Below are 22,500 nucleotides of genomic sequence, written 5' to 3'. Positions count from 1 at the left end.
TTTGATGCAACATTTATGTCCTCTCTTATCTACCCCCTTATCTCTTTTTTGTGTTTGTGTGTGTGCCCAGCTTGCTGCAGAAGAAAATGGAGACAATCCAGGGCTATTTGACTGAGCACAGAGACCAGATCTGCCTGTTAATACACCTGTTTGGAACTGCAGGTTAATTATCCTTGGTAGCATCCGTTAAAGTGTAACACATGTCGCACACTTCCTTCCATTCTTAATGCTGAAATAGCACTGTTCTGTTTGAATGTGTGTGAATAACAGACTGAGAAAGATTAAGGGATTTGTTTTTCTTGTAATGACAGTTGACAATGACATTGCAATGATTGTTACTGGCAGGTTTATAATAATAACTACAGTATAGCACCTTTCAAAAAACCCAAGGTCGCTTCATAGTGAACACATCAAGCTGTGGTGTTACAGACACACAAATACACGCTTCTTAATGCATTTTCTATCACCTACAGCAATTTTGAGACTGTAATCAGTGGTATTTGACGTTTTATTGATCCAAAGATAATAACAGATCAAACAGCGTGCTATGACCTATAGAGCCTATGTTTCTTATTTTGTCCCTTTTTTTCTGCAAATGCCTCAGACTGTGGCCTGACCCTCAAAATCTTTTCTTTACTTAACATTATATTATTATGAATGAAAAATGTTCCCAACATTTAAAATGTTTTGGACTGCAATAAAATAAAAACAAATAAATAAAAAAATAGCTGCATTCAGTGGTTAGTTAGGTGGAGGTTAGTTTACAGAGGAAATAATCCTTATTATTAACAGGATGTCAGACATCTTGGATAAAACTAAACTTTGTTGTATTTGTTTAACAAATACAATGAAGTTATCCAATTCTTTGCTGTTACTTTACACTTCTTCTGCACTCAATTTTAGAAGCAAATGTTGTACTTTTAGTCCTCCATGTATATTACGAAATTCACAGATTCAAGCTACTATTACAAAATATACTCAAAATAACCAGCAACTAAATTATGATGCCTTATGGCAGTAGGCCATAACGCAAACTAGTCCCTCTTGTTATTTAGGCCTACAAATTGAAGTGTGTAATAAAGATTATTCTGGACTTTTCATCCATCCATTTTGCATGACAAGTAGCCTACTGTTGCTTTTGGCACTTTAAGTAGCCTATATATGACATAATACTTTTAATTTTTATTTCTGCACTGTGATACTTGAATAAAAGAGTAGAGAACATGTAGAGTCACACATAAATTGGACTTGTGCAGTGGATCTCTATGGCAAGTCAGTAATTGTAAATCTTACACCCCCTTGTGGCTTCTTGTTGCATGTACATAAAAATGTTAAAATAGTTGTATTAAAAGACGTTTACAATGTTGTCAGCGCTGTGGGATATAATTCAGGTTAATTCTGGGTTTATTTCAGGCTTCGCTGCCATGGTGATAGCGGCATGTGTTCTGAACTTCCAACGGGCTGTTGGGCTGCTGGTCATCTCCTTGGTAACCATATTCTTTCTGTGCTGGGATTGGATGATGGAACGCTATGGCAACTGGGCATGGGAGGAGCTGCATCCTATCAGAGACTGTCTTAGCAGAAACTGGTTCTGGATCAGATGGTGAGGAATAAGACCTTGTTCAAACCTGCTTTCAGGTTCCCTATAATGGTGTGCACCTTCTTTAACAAAAGACAGGCTTATTGGCGCTTTCACGATAATGACGCAATTGGCACAAAAGAAAAGATTTTTTTTTTAAACCGGGGTCAGTCATTATAACCTAACCCCCCACCCCCCACCCCCCTCCCTGAAAAATAGCCAGAAGTACACTTTTAGTCATTTTACCAAATAGTGTAGTCCTAAAGTCATTGTACACAATGACCAATAAAATACTAAATGGATTTTATCTTTTATATAACCTAAAACACCTCTGTTAGGGAGACCATGAAGCCTGCCTGTTTCTACATGGTTGATGGCTCACACATAGTTTTATACTGTAGTTTTTTCTTCTTTCTCCTTTTTTATACTATAGTCTTCCTATCATAACTTCTTAACCCTACGTATACAGTATGTGCAGTTGTGCACATAATATAATATGCAAGACAACTGTCTCTCTGTCTTAGCAACAACAGTCCTAAAAAAATTCATTATTGTGAAATCAGCACGAGTCCTGAATTCAAATTGGGCAGGATTAAGGAAGCTGAGCAGTTGGTGGCATAGAGAAAAAGTAGCTACAATCACTCAATGGCACTTGGGACAAAGTTTCCTCAGCAGGAAGGTGAAGCAGAGACACATTAGATCACAGTTGTGACCACACGAAAAATTCAATTAACAAACTTGTAACTAAAAATTCTTCAGATTCTCAACTTTCCTGATCATCCACCTGGGGAACTTCAGTCTCCTTTCATGAGCATTATCCGAACGATCAATACCACTAGTGGACAACGGTATGCACTTGGTTAGGTTTAGGTGCAGAACTATTTGGTTAGCTTTCTGAAAATATTTTGATTTCGGTATAATTAATGTCATAAAAATGTAGAAACAGAGTGGATGTATTAATACCTTGTCTTGTAACAGAGCAGGGACACTCTTTTTGTGATCCTGAAACATCCTGTAACTTCTTTATCAAATTCAAACATATACATAAATTAACATTATAGATGAACAGACTGTCTTTCTCCTGCCTGGTTTGGCATTATCTCTTTCTCTCTCTTTCTCTTCTTAGGACAATATATGTGTTATTGCTGGTGGCTGTAGTTTGCTGGCTTGCATTGGACACAGCACAGCTGGGGACCAGACAGCTTGTATCTTTCGCTGGTTTGCTGTTGCTCATATTCTTAATGATGCTGTTCTCAAAACACCCATTCAGGGTAAAGGGTGCAAATTCAAGTATCAATATGCATAATACGCACACAGTGAAAAGTGAATTGATAATCACAATAATCAATGTACATGTGTGTTGCAGTGGTCTTGGCAAACTTTGCTTTGTGGGGTTGGGCTGCAGTTTGTCTTTGGTCTGCTGATTCTCAGGACCACATTTGGATTTAGAGCATTGGAATGGCTTGGAAAACAAGTTGAAGTACATAAATACACACACACACACACACACACACACACACACACACACACACACACACACACACACACACACACACACACATTATCAGTGGTTTGGTGTGGTCCGTGTTTTTTCTACTATGCTGTAAATGTATTGAAAAAAAATGTATTTGACTTTTAAATTATAGATAATTAAGATTATAAGTTATAAAAAAAGATACAATCGATTGTTTCTAAAGTTTCCGTTGCTAACAATCCAAAACCTCCATACAGACCTTTATGTCATTCACAGACGATGGGTCAAAGTTTGTGTTTGGTGCCAGTTACACAGACAACTCCTTTGCCTTTAAGGTATGACACACAACAGCAGAATAAACACCAGCACAAACGGATGTGCAGATGCAGCAACAAGAATAAGAACAAGTAGTTTGTGATGGTGTGACAGAGATATTACGTTCAAGTAACCATAACCTTTACCTTGCAGATAAAAATTGTGACATGCAATGTGTCATTTTGTATTTAATTTTGTATTTTACTATTATAACAGAATAAGAATCAAAATCATCAGGACACTAGAATGCATGTAAACATACATAGTAGCCTAATTCAGTTGATGGAGGGGATGCTGATGATTATTATTGTGGTCTCTTCCCAGGTGATGCCGATGCTAGTTTTTCTGAGCTCTGTCATCTCTGTCCTCTACTATATTGGTTTCATGCAGTGGCTCATTTGCAAGGTGAGAAATTGTAGCATGATGAAATAAGGAGGAAAATAATTTTAGATTTTCAATGTGCATCATTTATGTCATAACTGTCAGCAGTTCAGTTATTTTCCTTTGATTTCCTTTACCATACAGATTTTTTTTTCTCTCAGATTGGATTTGTAATGCAGGTTACCATGGGAACATCACCAGTAGAGTCAATGGTTGCTGCTGGAAATATATTCCTGGGACATGTAAACAACAGTCTGAACAAACAAATAATCACTGATCTGATATAATTATCAATCCATCAATCAAACGTATCTCAAATCACACTGGCCCCTCTCTTTCAGACAGACTCACCCCTCCTAATTCGTCCGTACGTCAGTGGACTAACTCTCTCTGAGATCCATGCCGTGATGACAGGAGGTTTTGCCAGCGTCTCTGGCACTATTTTAGGAGCCTATATCTCCCTGGGGGTAAGAAAAATGTGTGGGAAGTTAGAAGATGACGAGGACACTGAGATTGTCAGTGTTTAACCAGAATGTTTCAAAGAATATATTTTAAGCATGTAATAAATATCATTATCAAGACATGATGTCATCAAGAGTTGAGTTGTTTAAAAGAAAAAAAAATGACGATAATAATGGCAAGATATATGATATCATTCATACGGTATGCATGTTTTTACACTATTTCAGATATAGCCAGTAATTTTCCATTCCTTACCTGAGATTTTGCAAATGACTTCCACTTGAACCACTCTGTCAGGGGGTAATCGTGCTAGACTGCTGAATTCATTTAATCTTCTGTGTGCTGATCTTTCAAGGTTGAGGCATCACACTTGTTGACAGCCTCACTGTTGTCCGCTCCAGCCTCCCTGGCCATCGCAAAGACATTCTGGCCTGAAACCGAGAGCCCTAAAATAACAAGCAGAGACCTCAAAATGGACAAAGGGTAGGCTATGACACACTCCTTCCCCACAAAGGTTAACTTGTAGAAATGCTCAATCATGTGTACGTCTATTTTCATCCTTTCCTCAAACATGCACTCCTCTGAAAACCTGTATGCATATATGCATGCCTACTCCAGTTAAGGCTTTATCACATGTGTTGAGCCATGGGAGTTTGCAGCTGTATTATTTCTGCTAAATAAGAAAAAAGAACAGGGTAATGGACAATGAAGCACAACATTTTAGCCAAATCAAGTCAAATTGAATTAATTAATATTTTTTCCAAGAACAAGTTAGTTTAGTTAAGTTAAATTACGTTATGATAAGTTAGGTTACATTAAGTTGAGAAAAAGACCAAACTGGGATCCTAGAATTGTCTATTTAATTATTCATGTTTCAGAGTCAGTATATCAGTAGGCTATTACATTTATTAAGGACAGAAGAAACATCCACACTGACCTACAGTATGCTTAACTTTTTCAAATATCCTCAACCCTAAAATTAGATGATGACACATTTTGATGTGATGGTCAAAGGATTAACTGTCATATAACTTTTTACCTGTATCTCCTCAGAGAAAGTAAAAATGTGCTGGAGGCAGCATCCAAAGGTGCATATTGTGCTGTGGGTCTTGTGGCCAATATCATCGTCAACCTCATTTCCTTCCTGGCATTGCTAGCCTTTCTCAACGCCATGCTCTCCTGGCTGGGTGGGATGTTTGACTTTCCCCAGCTCAGCTTTTCGGTGAATGTCCTAACCACACACACACAAACACTAAATAATAGTACATTTATCTATGTATCTACCCACATGCTCATAGTGCCTTTATCTACTAAATGTCTGTTCCCCCTTCAGCTCATCTGTTCTTATGTGTTCATGCCACTCTCCTTCTTGATGGGCGTCTCCTGGGAGGACTGTTTCATTGTTGCTGAGCTTATTGGCACCAAGACATTAGTCAATGAGTTTGTGGCCTACCAGGAGTTGTCTGAGCTAATCAAGAGGCGCAGGGATGGAGGGCCTGAATATGTGAACAACGTAAAGCAATATATTTCTGTAAGTGTTATTCATGTCATCTTGTGTTCAGATTTGTTTTGTTTTTGTTTAAGTGTGGAACTTCACGGTCATTTTTGTCGCGCATTTCGATCGATACATTTAGGCTACTTCAAAAGTTAGACGTTTTAATGTAGGCTATTCTTACCATTTGTCTGCTTTCACGCGCGTTTTGCCGGTCGCTTCTCATCCGCATTCTTTGCTTGTCACGTGTACGTCACTGTGGGCCCGACGACGTTCTACTGCGCGTGTCGGCTGCAGAAAGGGCGCCGCGCGCCGCGCACAGAGCAGCAGGAGTTGTGCTGTTGACTGCACTAATCGTTTTGATAAAAAAAAATAACAAAACGCACTTTCAAGGCAAACATGATTGTCTGTTACATCTATGTATAAAACACGACACTCTTCTATATCACTATTATATTGTACGGTGACAACATCGCATCGCTTTGAGTAAACCAGATCCATGGAGTAAACTTCAAGGTAACAACCGGTTCTTTCTGCAGTCAGGTTGCGCAGTCTAGGCTAGATAAGAGTGACAGAAAATGAATTTGTGTAACCTATCACTCAGTGAAACTTCTAAAAAAGAAAAAAAAAATGCAATAACAAAGTCCCTGCCCATCCTTGGAAACAATTCACTACAGGCGGTTGTTACTCAGGGAAAACATTTTGCAGATATTGTGGACAATTAGCTGGCCCGTAGCCAAGGGGGATCGGAGGGTTCGTTCGAACCCCCCCCCACCACCACCACACCGCTGCCGCAAATGCGGTGCTTGTCTTGTATTAGGCTCTCTAATAACTCTCTGATTGGTGTGGGATGCGTGTCCCCCAATATAATACATCCATGGTGTCCCCGTGTTGACTGGACTGCTGCTGAAGCAAACAGCCCAAAGGCTGTGAGTTCTAGCCAATCATAGCGCAGTAGGACGCCGCACGAGTTGACGCTCTGCAACCTGCGGTGCGGTGCGGTGCGTCAGCAGCACTGACATGCTGCTCTAAAGTCCTGCTCCTGGCATCAAGCTGAACGGGCCTGAAAGTTAAAAGCCGAACCCGGTCTGACCCGGGGGTGTTGAAACCCGGACCCTGAATTAAGTGGGTCCGAACCCGGCCAAAAGAAAAGAGAGAGAGAGAGAGAGAGAAGCCGAGTCGGAGCGCGACCTGACCGAATTCATTTCTACATATTTTCGGACTGAACTGACGCGTCCGGTCCATGAGAAGGTCCATGCACACCTGGTAGCCCAAAAGAACAGCCAGGCAGCCCAGTCCAGAGAGCAGAGGAGAGGGAGACAGCAAGAGGTGTGTGTGCGTGTGTGTGTGCATGCGTGCGTGTGCATGTGTTATACCTGCAACCTCCAAATGGGAATGGGAGCCTCCTTTCATGTATTAATATCTGACAGTAGTACAGCCATCATACAGATGAGAACAGGGCAGAAGTGGTGGTGGTGTGGTTTTAAAGAGGCTGAAGCAGAGGAAACTGGCCTTGAAAGGCTGGTCCAGGTCAAAAGATTGAAAAAAAAGTTTTGTTTTTTCTCACCAGCCACAGCTCCCCACTAGACCAGTGTCATACAGTCCAGCCATTCTTGCCATTACAAAGATAGAAACCTCAGTCAGTAGTATTTTTTTTTGTTTTGTTTTTTTATCTGAAGTGAATGTTGTCTTCCCATTATACACCAGAATACACCAGAATGCTTCATTTACCTCTTAAAATCATAAAAACTTTCTGGGGGGAGGATCCCCCCAGACCCCCCCTACAGGGGTTTACTTTATCATCATTTCCAGTTTGCAGGTACCTCTGTGTGTGTGTGTGTGTGTGTGTGTGTGTGTGTGTGTGTGTGTGTGCATGTGTGTGAGAGAGATACATTTAACTACATTAAACATTATTAGGGCCACGGGCAATCGCACCGGGCACTGGTCCCAACAGCTATGAAATAGCTGCAGGGACCAGGGACTACTGTTATTGTGTGGATTTTTTCTTCTTATTATTAGTGTGAATGCTGGAAGCATTCACACTATTGTTATTCGGTTCGTGCCATTTTCTGCCTTTCTTCGTCATGTAACTAGTCCTTCATACTTTGTGCTATTTCAACAATTCAAATATCAAAATGTTCAGCCTTTTCGGGACAGGTGTGCTATGTCTTTTCTCTTTTCAACTATTCATACTTTTTGCAATATTCAACTATTTCTGATTTTTTTTTCCCCATAGAGAATGCATTGAAACAGTCTTGAAACTCTTCAAATCTTCTTACTTCTTTCAGCCTTTAAAGTGTCCACATACTTTCAGCTAGAGACTTCATTCAAATTCTGAGCTGTAGACAAACTTTTTAAGTATTCCTCTATGACTCAGCTTATTGATATCTTCAACAGTTTCTGATATTTGGCCGCTTTAAAATCATTAAGTTTTTTGACAAAATCCAGCTTTATAATGGGTGTGTGTTGCGTCTAACGAGCAGGGCTTAGAGTGAGTGACATCATCGCTAGAGTGAGAGGGATCGAAAAAACATTCAGGATTTTTTCTGGATAAATTGCCAGCACGGCCACAAATTAAACTCTAGACACATGATTTCCTCACTGGTTTGTAGCCACACTTGTCGTGTCTCATCTGATGTGTTCAAAACAGCAGACAGACTTACAGAATTGTCTCTATGAGCCTAATTGTGCAGCTAGACCCGCTCCAGTGGCTCATCCACTTCAATATAAAAGTAGGAGCTGATTTTATTAGAAAAACAGAAATGCCCCCCTTTTCTACCTTGCGACCCTGAGAAACGTTTTTGCCCTACAAACATTTAATGCACATCAATGTGCTCAGGAAGGTCTCCTTGCCCCAGTAGTCATGGCCACATTCTGATAAGAGATACGGTTCTCTTTTTCTGGGCTGTTTTCGGAAGCTGCTCAGAGCACAAATCTCTCTGCTCTGCTCTGCTCTGTGTGCAGTGGCCAGCTGTTGGGGCCAGCTCGTTATCAAAGTCTATAAATAGAACAGTGCAGGTGCAGCCTAGCCGCTCGTTAAAATCGCCTGTTTGGTTTTTGGTCATTTTCTCCAAAACCACCGGCCCGATTTCAACCAAACCTTCTGCGTTGGACTCCCCTCGGACCCCCAGATGATATATCCGAGTTTGGAGAAATTTGAAGAAATTTTAATTTTTGGTCAAAAAAAAAAAAACCGTGCGCCGTGCGCCTGTCGTCTTTTTTAAAATGGCCTGTTTGGTTTTTGGTCATTTTCTCCAAAACCACCGGCCCGATTTCAACCAAAACTTCTGCGTTGGACTCCCCTCGGACCCCCAGATGATATATCCGAGTTTGGAGAAATTAAATTTTTGGTCAAAAAAAAAAAAACGTAAGCCGGGCGCCTGTGGTCTTTTTAAAATCGCCTGTTTGGTTTTTGGTCATTTTCTCCAAAACCACCGGCCCGATTTCAACCAAACCTTCTGCGTTGGACTCCCCTCGGACCCCCAGATGATATATCCGAGTTTGGAGAAATTTAAATTTTTGGTCAAAAAAAAAAAAACGTAAGCCGCGCGCCTGTGGTCTTTTTAAAATCGCCTGTTTGGTTTTTGGTCATTTTCTCCAAAACCACCGGCCCGATTTCAACCAAACCTTCTGCGTTGGACTTCCCTCGGACCCCCAGATGATATATCCGAGTTTGGAGAAATTTGAATGAATTTAAATTTTTGGTCAAAAAAAAAAAAACGTAAGCCGCGCGCCTGTCGTCTTTTTAAAATGGCCTGTTTGGTTTTTGGTCATTTTCTCCAAAACCACCGGCCCGATTTCAACCAAACCTTCTGCGTTGGACTCCCCTCGGACCCCCAGATGATATATCCGAGTTTGGAGAAATTTGAAGAAATTTTAATTTTTGGTCAAAAAAAAAAAAACTGTAAGCCGCGCGCCTGTCGTCTTTTTAAAATCGCCTGTTTGGTTTTTGGTCATTTTCTCCAAAACCACCGGCCCGATTTCAACCAAACCTTCTGCGTTGGACTCCCCTCGGACCCCCAGATGATATATCCGAGTTTGGAGAAATTTGAAGAAATTTTAATTTTTGGTCAAAAAAAAAAAAACGTAAGCCGCGCGCCTGTCGTCTTTTTAACTCATTGAGTGCCAACCACGTAATTTCTCGTTTTTCGTTCCCATGCGTTGAGTGCCAAAAACGAAATTTTTCGTTTTTTGCTTTTTTTTTAAATTATGAAAATAGACACTTTAATACACATTATATGTAAATTTGGGGACTCTACGACGAGGAGAACTGAAATAGATGACGATCAAAGTCACATGACAGCTCATGATCTGGAAGTTTTTATCATAACTCAGCTTCTGCAAACGGAGTTCTGCATGTGGATGCAGCAGCTGCTCTGCTCTCACCCGCGAGGCTGCAGCAGCTGGGAGCTGAACCAGGAAGCTCTCAGCCCACAGTCCCGCCCGGTCTTCATCTGGAGCAACACCGTGTCCTCCCCAAAGTCCTCCCGCGGTAAAATCTGATGGTCTCTGGACCAAAGCAGACCGGCACCACCGACCCGTACCACAGACGGACCGCGACCACCGGCGGGACCGGTGTTCGCGAGCCGCTGTGGCCGGCAGAGCCTCACGTTCCGCGGCGAGAGGCTGTGACACGGCACGGTGCGTCTGTGTTATTGCTGTTTAGTGGCGCCCCCCCCGCCCCCGATGGTGGTTTTGTGAATAGAACAACAATTGTTGTGTATATTTATCTTATACGAGCCCTTTGATCCAGAAATGCGAGTGTCTGAAGAGCGACAGACACAAACAGCGCACCTTTCATAAAAGACGCTCTATCTCCTTTTCTAGAAAAAAAGGAGGGATTTTGGTGAAACCCAGCCATGTTTAGCTTGACTTTTCTCAGGAACGGAGGCACGTAGAAACAAACGGTTTGTGGCCATTTGAAGGATAAAGTTAAACCTTTCAAATGAGCTACAGTATGTGTTGGTGGCAATAATATAGAATACACTATGGCTCTAAAATAAAAAGTCAAATATGGTCTAATTTGCCGGTACACTTGACTAAAACTTTGGAAAGGAGCGCGGCACTCAATGAGTTAAAATCGCCTGTTTGGTTTTTGGTCATTTTCTCCAAAACCACCGGCCCGATTTCAACCAAACCTTCTGCGTTGGACTCCCCTCGGACCCCCAGATGATATATCCGAGTTTGGAGAAATTTTAATTTTTGGTCAAAAAAAAAAAACCGTAAGCCGCGCGCCTGTGGTCTTTTTAAAATCGCCTGTTTGGTTTTTGGTCATTTTCTCCAAAACCACCGGCCCGATTTCAACCAAACCTTCTGCGTTGGACTCCCCTCGGACCCCCAGATGATATATCCGAGTTTGGAGAAATTTGAAGAAATTTTAATTTTTGGTCAAAAAAAAAAAACCGTAAGCCGCGCGCCTGTCGTCTTTTTAAAATCGCCTGTTTGGTTTTTGGTCATTTTCTCCAAAACCACCGGCCCGATTTCAACCAAACCTTCTGCGTTGGACTCCCCTCGGACCCCCAGATGATATATCCGAGTTAAGAGAAATTTTAATTTTTGGTCAAAAAAAAAAAAAACGTAAGCCGCGCGCCTGTCGTCTTTTTAAAATCGCCTGTTTGGTTTTTGGTCATTTTCTCCAAAACCACCGGCCCGATTTCAACCAAACCTTCTGCGTTGGACTCCCCTCGGACCCCTAGATGATATATCCGAGTTTGGAGAAATTTTAATTTTTGGTCAAAAAAAAAAAAACGTAACACCCCCCCCTGTCGTCTTTTTAAAATGGCCTGTTTGGTTTTTGGTCTTTTTCTCCAAAACTACCGGCCCGATTTCAACCAAACCTTCTGCGTTGGACTCCCCTCGGACCCCCAGATGATATATCCGAGTTTGGAGAAATTTGAAGAAATTTTAATTTTTGGTCAAAAAAAAAAAATGTAACACCCCCCCCTGTCGTCTTTTTAACCCTTAAACAGGCAGGAGTGGAAAATAAGTTGCAAAAAATAATTTAATGTTATCACTCATCTCTTTAGGCCCTAAGAAAAATATTTCAAAATTAAAAATATATATATATTCAATATTTTGGATTTTATGAGTTGTATCTCCCGGGATACGTTGCCCTATTAAGGTATAAAAAGAGCCCAAATGATAAACATATTAATGCTCATTTTGATGAAGATAAGTTATACATTCTTGTATTCCTTGGTCATTTACATTACACATAGCCCTTTTAAAGTTGATTTTATTCATTTTTTCCAATCCAATTTTGTAATCTCATTAGAAAGCAGTCTCATAAAGAAGTGACACGCCACTGCTGCTACTCCATCAAAAAATCCTAGTGGAAACACTGTTTTATAGAGAAGACAGGCAACAAACTTTTGTATGTTTTTAAGTCTGCATAAGGGAGAAATTAAAAAATAATATTTTTGCATTTACCTTTAGAGAGACATAATTTTATGTTTGTATTTCGCACTAATCTTAAATTAACTTATAATAACATTTTATTCTAACATTTTGCACCTGGGAATGGCAGAAGATGGCAAAATACTTGCTTGTTTTGTGCACATAGTTAGGAAAAGACTGAAAAACAAAAAGACCAGGTCTTGTGGTTCAGGTTCAGGTTCAGGTACCAACTAATTAATCCAGGTGTGCCTGACCATAGTTGTGAGGTCAGACACACCTGGATTAATTAGTTGGTCCCCCCCACACTTTACATTATACCGTGACTATTTCATATCGTGAGTCCTATGTCGTATTTTGTAACGTATCGTGAATTGACTATTTGTTACACCCCTAACTACATACATACCACCAGTTATTATTTATTTTTAGCTGTATTTATTGTTGTGTTGTGTGTGACTGGTTCTGTGACAGCAGTTGACCACATCCTTTCTTTTCCCATAAAATGACCTAGCCGAGATGCCCTGCTTGAAAATAAATATATTTATTTAAGTAAAATACAGTTATACTGTTGTAATGGGCAAAGCTGTGCATGATAATATCTGATACTGCAGTAATTATTAGCAAGCCTTCCAGCTTGAAACAAAATTTTGAATAATGAACATTGACCAAATTTCTACCCCTAATCTGGCAACGTATCTCATGGGATACATACATTTCAAAAGCTGCTAAGTAACACCACAAACACAGTTGGAACATTTTTTCTTCATGAGAATGTTTAGACAACTGTTCTAATTCATTTTAGGAATTTAGATTGTTGTTTTATTGAAAATAAGTATGACTAATATATGATTAGTTCCACGGAAGGAAGCAGGTTCTCCACCACCGGCGGCCATGATGTTTTCAGATCAGGCTGATGAAACGATGAAAGATAGCCTGAACCAAATCATATCATCTAGATGCTAATACCAGACAAGACTTTTGATAAATGCAAACTTCATTAGTGAAAACCTCCCAGCACACCCCCTACAGGATGTTAAAGTGGGTGTATCTCCCGGTGCACGTTGCCTGTTTAAATGGCCTGTTTGGTTTTTGGTCATTTTCTCCAAAACCACCGGCCCGATTTCAACCAAACCTTCTGCGTTGGACTCCCCTCGGACCCCCAGATGATATATCCGAGTTTGGAGAAATTTTAATTTTTGGTCAAAAAAAAAAAAACGTAACACCCCCCCCTGTCGTCTTTTTAAAATGGCCTGTTTGGTTTTTGGTCATTTTCTCCAAAACCACTGGCGCGATTTCAACCAAACCTTCTGCGTTGGACTTCCCTCGGACCCTCAGATGATTAGCAGAGTTTGGAGAAATTTTAATTTTTGGTCAAAAAAAAAAAAACGTAACACCCCCCCTTGTCGTCTTTTTAAAATGGCCTGTTTGGTTTTTGGTCATTTTCTCCAAAACCACCAGCGCGATTTCAACCAAACCTTCTGCGTTGGACTCCCCTCTGACCCCCAGATGATATATCCGAGTTTGGAGAAATTTTAATTTTTGGTCAAAAAAAAAAACGTAACACCCCCCCCTGTCGTCTTTTTAAAATGGCCTGTTTGGTTTTTGGTCATTTTCTCCAAAACCACCGGCCCGATTTCAACCAAACCTTCTGCGTTGGACTCCCCTCGGATCCCCAGATGACATATCCGAGTTTGGAGAAATTTTAATTTTTGGTCAAAAAAAAAAAAAGTAACACCCCCCCCTGTCGTCTTTTTAAAATGGCCTGTTTGGTTTTTGGTCATTTTCTCCAAAACCACCGGCCCGATTTCAACCAAACCTTCTGCGTTGGACTCCCCTCGGACCCCCAGATGATATATCCGAGTTTGGAGAAATTTTAATTTTTGGTCAAAAAAAAAAAAACGTAAGCTGCGCGCCTGTGGTCTTTTTAAAATCGCCTGTTTGGTTTTTGGTCATTTTCTCCAAAACCACCGGCGCGATTTCAACCAAACCTTCTGCGTTGGACTCCCCTCGGACCCCCAGATGATATATCCGAGTTTGGAGAAATTTGAAGAAATTTTAATTTTTGGTCAAAAAAAAAAAAAGTAACACCCCCCCCTGTCGTCTTTTTAAAATGGCCTGTTTGGTTTTTGGTCATTTTCTCCAAAACCACTGGCGCGATTTCAACCAAACCTTCTGCGTTGGACTTCCCTCGGACCCCCAGATGATATATCAGAGTTTGGAGAAATTTTAATTTTTGGTCAAAAAAAAAAAAACGTAACACCCCCCCCTGTCGTCTTTTTAAAATGGCCTGTTTGGTTTTTGGTCATTTTCTCCAAAACCACTGGCCCAATTTCAACCAAACCTTCTGCGTTGGACTCCCCTCTGACCCCCAGATGATATATCCGAGTTTGGAGAAATTTTAATTTTTGGTCAAAAAAAAAAAACGTAACACCCCTGTCGTCTTTTTAAAATGGCCTGTTTGGTTTTTGGTCTTTTTCTCCAAAACCACCGGCGCGATTTCAACCAAACCTAATGCGTTGGACTTCCCTCGGACCCCCAGATGATATATCCGAGTTTGGAGAAATTTTAATTTTTGGTCAAAAAAAAAAAACGTAACACCCCCCCCTGTCGTCTTTTTAAAATGGCCTGTTTGGTTTTTGGTCATTTTCTCCAAAACCACCGGCCCGATTTCAACCAAACCTTCTGCGTTGGACTCCCCTCGGACCCCCAGATGATATATCCGAGTTTGGAGAAATTTTAATTTTTGGTCAAAAAAAAAAAAACGTAACACCCCCCCCTGTCGTCTTTTTAAAATCGCCTGTTTGGTTTTTGGTCATTTTCTCCAAAACCACCGGCCCGATTTCAACCAAACCTTCTGCGTTGGACTCCCCTCGGACCCCCAGATGATATATCCGAGTTTGGAGAAATTTTCATTTTTGGTCAAAAAAAAAAAAGTAACACCCCCCCCTGTCGTCTTTTTAAAATGGCCTGTTTGGTTTTTGGTCATTTTCTCCAAAACCACCGGCCCGATTTCAACCAAACCTTCTGCGTTGGACTCCCCTCGGACCCCCAGATGATATATCCGAGTTTGGAGAAATTTTAATTTTTGGTCAAAAAAAAAAAAGTAACACCCCCCCCTGTCGTCTTTTTAAAATGGCCTGTTTGGTTTTTGGTCATTTTCTCCAAAACCACCGGCCCGATTTCAACCAAACCTTCTGCGTTGGACTCCCCTCGGACCCCCAGATGATATATCCGAGTTTGGAGAAATTTGAAGAAATTTTAATTTTTGGTCAAAAAAAAAAAAAGTAACACCCCCCCCTGTCGTCTTTTTAAAATGGCCTGTTTGGTTTTTGGTCATTTTCTCCAAAACCACCGGCCCGATTTCAACCAAACCTTCTGCGTTGGACTCCCCTCGGACCCCCAGATGATATATCCGAGTTTGGAGAAATTTTAATTTTTGGTCAAAAAAAAAAAAGTAACACCCCCCCCTGTCGTCTTTTTAAAATGGCCTGTTTGGTTTGTGGTCATTTTCTCCAAAACCACCGGCCCGATTTCAACCAAACCTTCTGCGTTGGACTCCCCTCGGACCCCCAGATGATATATCCGAGTTTGGAGAAATTTTCATTTTTGGTCAAAAAAAAAAAAGTAACACCCCCCCCTGTCGTCTTTTTAAAATGGCCTGTTTGGTTTTTGGTCATTTTCTCCAAAACCACCGGCCCGATTTCAACCAAACCTTCTGCGTTGGACTCCCCTCGGACCCCAGATGATATATCCGAGTTTGGAGAAATTTGAAGAAATTTTAATTTTTGGTCAAAAAAAAAAAAAGTAACACCCCCCCCTGTCGTCTTTTTAAAATGGCCTGTTTGGTTTTTGGTCATTTTCTCCAAAACCACCGGCCCGATTTCAACCAAACCTTCTGCGTTGGACTCCCCTCGGACCCCCAGATGATATATCCGAGTTTGGAGAAATTTGAAGAAATTTTAATTTTTGGTCAAAAAAAAAAAAAAGTAACACCCCCCCCTGTCGTCTTTTTAAAATGGCCTGTTTGGTTTTTGGTCATTTTCTCCAAAACCACCGGCCCGATTTCAACCAAACCTTCTGCGTTGGACTCCCCTCGGACCCCCAGATGATATATCCGAGTTTGGAGAAATTTTAATTTTTGGTCAAAAAAAAAAAAGTAACACCCCCCCCTGTCGTCTTTTTAAAATGGCCTGTTTGGTTTTTGGTCATTTTCTCCAAAACCACCGGCCCGATTTCAACCAAACCTTCTGCGTTGGACTCCCCTCGGACCCCCAGATGATATATCCGAGTTTGGAGAAATTTTAATTTTTGGTCAAAAAAAAAAAACGTAACACCCCCCCCTGTCGTCTTTTTAAAATGGCCTGTTTGGTTTTTGGTCATTTTCTCCAAAACCACTGGCGAGATTTCAACCAAACCTTCTGCGTTGGACTTCCCTCGGACCCCCAGATGATATATCCGAGTTTGGAGAAATTTTAATTTTTGGTCAAAAAAAAAAAAAACGTAACACCCCCCCCCTGTCGTCTTTTTAAAATGGCCTGTTTGGTTTTTGGTCATTTTCTCCAAAACCACCGGCCCGATTTCAACCAAACCTTCTGCGTTGGACTCCCCTCTGACCCCCAGATGATATATCCGAGTTTGGAGAAATTTTAATTTTTGGTCAAAAAAAAAAAAACGTAACACCCCCCCCTGTCGTCTTTTTAAAATGGCCTGTTTGGTTTTTGGTCATTTTCTCCAAAACCACCGGCCCGATTTCAACCAAACCTTCTGCGTTGGACTCCCCTCGGACCCCCAGATGATATATCCGAGTTTGGAGAAATTTGAAGAAATTTTAATTTTTGGTCAAAAAAAAAAAAAGTAACACCCCCCCCTGTCGTCTTTTTAAAATGGCCTGTTTGGTTTTTGGTCATTTTCTCCAAAACCACCGGCCCGATTTCAACCAAACCTTCTGCGTTGGACTCCCCTCGGACCCCCAGATGATATATCCGAGTTTGGAGAAATTTGAAGAAATTTTAATTTTTGGTCAAAAAAAAAAAACGTAAGCCGCGCGCCTGTCGTCTTTTTAAAATCGCCTGTTTGGTTTTTGGTCATTTTCTCCAAAACCACCGGCCCGATTTCAACCAAACCTTCTGCGTTGGACTCCCCTCGGACCCCCAGATGATATATCCGAGTTTGGAGAAATTTGAAGAAATTTTAATTTTTGGTCAAAAAAAAAAAAAAGTAACACCCCCCCCTGTCGTCTTTTTAAAATGGCCTGTTTGGTTTTTGGTCATTTTCTCCAAAACCACCGGCCCGATTTCAACCAAACCTTCTGCGTTGGACTCCCCTCGGACCCCCAGATGATATATCCGAGTTTGGAGAAATTTTAATTTTTGGTCAAAAAAAAAAAAACGTAACACCCCCCCCTGTCGTCTTTTTAAAATCGCCTGTTTGGTTTTTGGTCATTTTCTCCAAAACCACCGGCCCGATTTCAACCAAACCTTCTGCGTTGGACTCCCCTCGGACCCCAGATGATATATCAGAGTTTGGAGAAATTTTCATTTTTGGTCAAAAAAAAAAAAGTAACACCCCCCCCTGTCGTCTTTTTAAAATGGCCTGTTTGGTTTTTGGTCATTTTCTCCAAAACCACCGGCCCGATTTCAACCAAACCTTCTGCGTTGGACTCCCCTCGGACCCCCAGATGATATATCCGAGTTTGGAGAAATTTGAAGAAATTTTAATTTTTGGTCAAAAAAAAAAAAAGTAACACCCCCCCCTGTCGTCTTTTTAAAATGGCCTGTTTGGTTTTTGGTCATTTTCTCCAAAACCACCGGCCCGATTTCAACCAAACCTTCTGCGTTGGACTCCCCTCGGACCCCCAGATGATATATCCGAGTTTGGAGAAAATTTGGAGAAATTTTAATTTTTGGTCAAAAAAAAAAAAAAGTAACACCCCCCCCTGTCGTCTTTTTAAAATGGCCTGTTTGGTTTTTGGTCATTTTCTCCAAAACCACCGGCCCGATTTCAACCAAACCTTCTGCGTTGGACTCCCCTCGGACCCCCAGATGATATATCCGAGTTTGGAGAAATTTTAATTTTTGGTCAAAAAAAAAAAAGTAACACCCCCCCCTGTCGTCTTTTTAAAATGGCCTGTTTGGTTTGTGGTCATTTTCTCCAAAACCACCGGCCCGATTTCAACCAAACCTTCTGCGTTGGACTCCCCTCGGACCCCCAGATGATATATCCGAGTTTGGAGAAATTTTAATTTTTGGTCAAAAAAAAAAAAACGTAACACCCCCCCCTGTCGTCTTTTTAAAATGGCCTGTTTGGTTTTTGGTCATTTTCTCCAAAACCACTGGCGAGATTTCAACCAAACCTTCTGCGTTGGACTCCCCTCTGACCCCCAGATGATATATCCGAGTTTGGAGAAATTTTAATTTTTGGTCAAAAAAAAAAAAACGTAACACCCCCCGTCGTTTTTAAATGGCCTGTTTGGTTTTTGGTCATTTTCTCCAAAACCACCGGCCCGATTTCAACCAAACCTTCTGCGTTGGACTCCCCTCGGACCCCCAGATGATATATCCGAGTTTGGAGAAATTTTAATTTTTGGTCAAAAAAAAAAAAACGTAACACCCCCCCCTGTCGTCTTTTTAAAATGGCCTGTTTGGTTTTTGGTCATTTTCTCCAAAACCACTGGCGAGATTTCAACCAAACCTTCTGCGTTGGACTTCCCTCGGACCCCCAGATGATATATCAGAGTTTGGAGAAATTTTAATTTTTGGTCAAAAAAAAAAAAACGTAACACCCCCCCTTGTCGTCTTTTTAAAATGGCCTGTTTGGTTTTTGGTCATTTTCTCCAAAACCACCGGCCCGATTTCAACCAAACCTTCTGCGTTGGACTCCCCTCGGACCCCCAGATGACATATCCGAGTTTGGAGAAATTTGAAGAAATTTTAATTTTTGGTCAAAAAAAAAAAAAGTAACACCCCCCCTGTCGTCTTTTTAAAATGGCCTGTTTGGTTTTTGGTCATTTTCTCCAAAACCACCGGCGCGATTTCAACCAAACCTTCTGCGTTGGACTCCCCTCTGACCCCCAGATGATATATCCGAGTTTGGAGAAATTTTAACTTTTGGTCAAAAAAAAAAAAACGTAACACCCCCCTGTCGTCTTTTTAAAATGGCCTGTTTGGTTTTTGGTCATTTTCTCCAAAACCACCGGCGCGATTTCAACCAAACCTTCTGCGTTGGACTCCCCTCGGACCCCCAGATGATATATCCGAGTTTGGAGAAATTTGAAGAAATTTTCATTTTTGGTCAAAAAAAAAAAAAGTAACACCCCCCCCTGTCGTCTTTTTAAAATGGCCTGTTTGGTTTTTGGTCATTTTCTCCAAAACCACCGGCCCGATTTCAACCAAACCTTCTGCGTTGGACTCCCCTCGGACCCCCAGATGATATATCCGAGTTTGGAGAAATTTTAATTTTTGGTCAAAAAAAAAAAACGTAACACCCCTGTCGTCTTTTTAAAATGGCCTGTTTGGTTTTTGGTCTTTTTCTCCAAAACCACCGGCGCGATTTCAACCAAACCTAATGCGTTGGACTTCCCTCGGACCCCCAGATGATATATCCGAGTTTGGAGAAATTTTAATTTTTGGTCAAAAAAAAAAAAACGTAACACCCCCCCCGTCGTCTTTTTAAAATGGCCTGTTTGGTTTTTGGTCATTTTCTCCAAAACCACCGGCCCGATTTCAACCAAACCTTCTGCGTTGGACTCCCCTCGGACCCCCAGATGATATATACGAGTTTGGAGAAATTTTAATTTTTGGTCAAAAAAAAAAACGTAACACCCCCCCCTGTCGTCTTTTTAAAATGGCCTGTTTGGTTTTTGGTCATTTTCTCCAAAACCACTGGCCCGATTTCAACCAAACCTTCTGCGTTGGACTCCCCTCGGACCCCCAGATGATATATCCGAGTTTGGAGAAATTTGAAGAAATTTTAATTTTTTGGTCAAAAAAAAAAAACGTAACACCCCCCCCTGTCGTCTTTTTAAAATGGCCTGTTTGGTTTTTGGTCATTTTCTCCAAAACCACCGGCCCGATTTCAACCAAACCTTCTGCGTTGGACTCCCCTCGGACCCCCAGATGATATATACGAGTTTGGAGAAATTTTAATTTTTGGTCAAAAAAAAAAACGTAACACCCCCCCCTGTCGTCTTTTTAAAATGGCCTGTTTGGTTTTTGGTCATTTTCTCCAAAACCACTGGCCCGATTTCAACCAAACCTTCTGCGTTGGACTCCCCTCGGACCCCCAGATGATATATCCGAGTTTGGAGAAATTTTAATTTTTGGTCAAAAAAAAAAAAGTAACACCCCCCCCTGTCGTCTTTTTAAAATGGCCTGTTTGGTTTTTGGTCATTTTCTCCAAAACCACCGGCCCGATTTCAACCAAACCTTCTGCGTTGGACTCCCCTCGGACCCCCAGATGATATATCCGAGTTTGGAGAAATTTTAATTTTTGGTCAAAAAAAAAAAACGTAACACCCCTGTCGTCTTTTTAAAATGGCCTGTTTGGTTTTTGGTCTTTTTCTCCAAAACCACCGGCGCGATTTCAACCAAACCTAATGCGTTGGACTTCCCTCGGACCCCCAGATGATATATCCGAGTTTGGAGAAATTTTAATTTTTGGTCAAAAAAAAAAAAACGTAACACCCCTGTCGTCTTTTTAAAATGGCCTGTTTGGTTTTTGGTCTTTTTCTCCAAAACCACCGGCGCGATTTCAACCAAACCTAATGCGTTGGACTTCCCTCGGACCCCCAGATGATATATCCGAGTTTGGAGAAATTTTAATTTTTGGTCAAAAAAAAAAAACGTAACACCCCCCCCTGTCGTCTTTTTAAAATGGCCTGTTTGGTTTTTGGTCATTTTCTCCAAAACCACCGGCCCGATTTCAACCAAACCTTCTGCGTTGGACTCCCCTCGGACCCCCAGATGATATATCCGAGTTTGGAGAAATTTTAATTTTTGGTCAAAAAAAAAAAAAGTAACACCCCCCCCTGTCGTCTTTTTAAAATGGCCTGTTTGGTTTTTGGTCATTTTCTCCAAAACCACCGGCGCGATTTCAACCAAACCTTCTGCGTTGGACTCCCCTCTGACCCCCAGATGATATATCCGAGTTTGGAGAAATTTTAATTTTTGGTCAAAAAAAAAAAACGTAACACCCCCCCCTGTCGTCTTTTTAAAATCGCCTGTTTGGTTTTTGGTCATTTTCTCCAAAACCACCGGCCCGATTTCAACCAAACCTTCTGCGTTGGACTCCCCTCGGACCCCCAGATGATATATCCGAGTTAAGAGAAATTTTAATTTTTGGTCAAAAAAAAAAAAACGTAACACCCCCCCCTGTCGTCTTTTTAAAATCGCCTGTTTGGTTTTTGGTCATTTTCTCCAAAACCACCGGCCCGATTTCAACCAAACCTTCTGCGTTGGACTCCCCTCGGACCCCAGATGATATATCCGAGTTTGGAGAAATTTGAAGAAATTTAAATTTTTGGTCAAAAAAAAAAAAAGTAACACCCCCCCCTGTCGTCTTTTTAAAATGGCCTGTTTGGTTTTTGGTCATTTTCTCCAAAACCACCGGCCCGATTTCAACCAAACCTTCTGCGTTGGACTCCCCTCGGACCCCCAGATGATATATCCGAGTTTGGAGAAATTTTAATTTTTGGTCAAAAAAAAAAAACGTAACACCCCCCCCTGTCGTCTTTTTAAAATCGCCTGTTTGGTTTTTGGTCATTTTCTCCAAAACCACCGGCCCGATTTCAACCAAACCTTCTGCGTTGGACTCCCCTCGGACCCCCAGATGATATATCCGAGTTTGGAGAAATTTTCATTTTTGGTCAAAAAAAAAAAAGTAACACCCCCCCCTGTCGTCTTTTTAAAATGGCCTGTTTGGTTTTTGGTCATTTTCTCCAAAACCACCGGCCCGATTTCAACCAAACCTTCTGCGTTGGACTCCCCTCGGACCCCCAGATGATATATCCGAGTTTGGAGAAATTTTAATTTTTGGTCAAAAAAAAAAAAGTAACACCCCCCCCTGTCGTCTTTTTAAAATGGCCTGTTTGGTTTTTGGTCATTTTCTCCAAAACCACCGGCCCGATTTCAACCAAACCTTCTGCGTTGGACTCCCCTCGGACCCCCAGATGATATATCCGAGTTTGGAGAAATTTGAAGAAATTTTAATTTTTGGTCAAAAAAAAAAAAAGTAACGCCCCCCCCTGTCGTCTTTTTAAAATGGCCTGTTTGGTTTTTGGTCATTTTCTCCAAAACCACCGGCCCGATTTCAACCAAACCTTCTGCGTTGGACTCCCCTCGGACCCCCAGATGATATATCCGAGTTTGGAGAAATTTGAAGAAATTTTAATTTTTGGTCAAAAAA

At 41.2% G+C, this 22,500-nt stretch overlaps 1 protein-coding gene across 2 annotated transcripts in view; it reads left to right on the top strand.

Moving 5' to 3' along the window:
- Nucleotides 1-22,500, top strand: part of LOC146981421 (solute carrier family 28 member 3-like) — a 38,172-nt gene that overhangs the window by 908 nt on the left and 14,764 nt on the right. For both annotated transcript variants that reach the window (XM_085788163.1, XM_085788162.1), the window contains 11 exons: nucleotides 71-162; nucleotides 1,414-1,603; nucleotides 2,706-2,850; nucleotides 2,946-3,059; nucleotides 3,311-3,388; nucleotides 3,693-3,773; nucleotides 3,911-3,991; nucleotides 4,091-4,216; nucleotides 4,567-4,694; nucleotides 5,265-5,433; nucleotides 5,545-5,742. In XM_085788163.1, the coding sequence (XP_085644289.1) occupies nucleotides 87-162; nucleotides 1,414-1,603; nucleotides 2,706-2,850; nucleotides 2,946-3,059; nucleotides 3,311-3,388; nucleotides 3,693-3,773; nucleotides 3,911-3,991; nucleotides 4,091-4,216; nucleotides 4,567-4,694; nucleotides 5,265-5,433; nucleotides 5,545-5,742 (1,386 nt within the window). In that variant the 5' untranslated portion in view covers nucleotides 71-86. The remainder of the gene's footprint in view (nucleotides 1-70; nucleotides 163-1,413; nucleotides 1,604-2,705; nucleotides 2,851-2,945; nucleotides 3,060-3,310; nucleotides 3,389-3,692; nucleotides 3,774-3,910; nucleotides 3,992-4,090; nucleotides 4,217-4,566; nucleotides 4,695-5,264; nucleotides 5,434-5,544; nucleotides 5,743-22,500) is intronic.

This window comes from Trachurus japonicus, chromosome 9, assembly GCF_045865225.1.
Source record: "Trachurus japonicus isolate A0001 chromosome 9, Traja_1.0".
NCBI classification, from domain to species: domain Eukaryota; kingdom Metazoa; phylum Chordata; class Actinopteri; order Carangiformes; family Carangidae; genus Trachurus; species Trachurus japonicus.
This window is presented reverse-complemented; position numbering and strand designations above follow the sequence as displayed.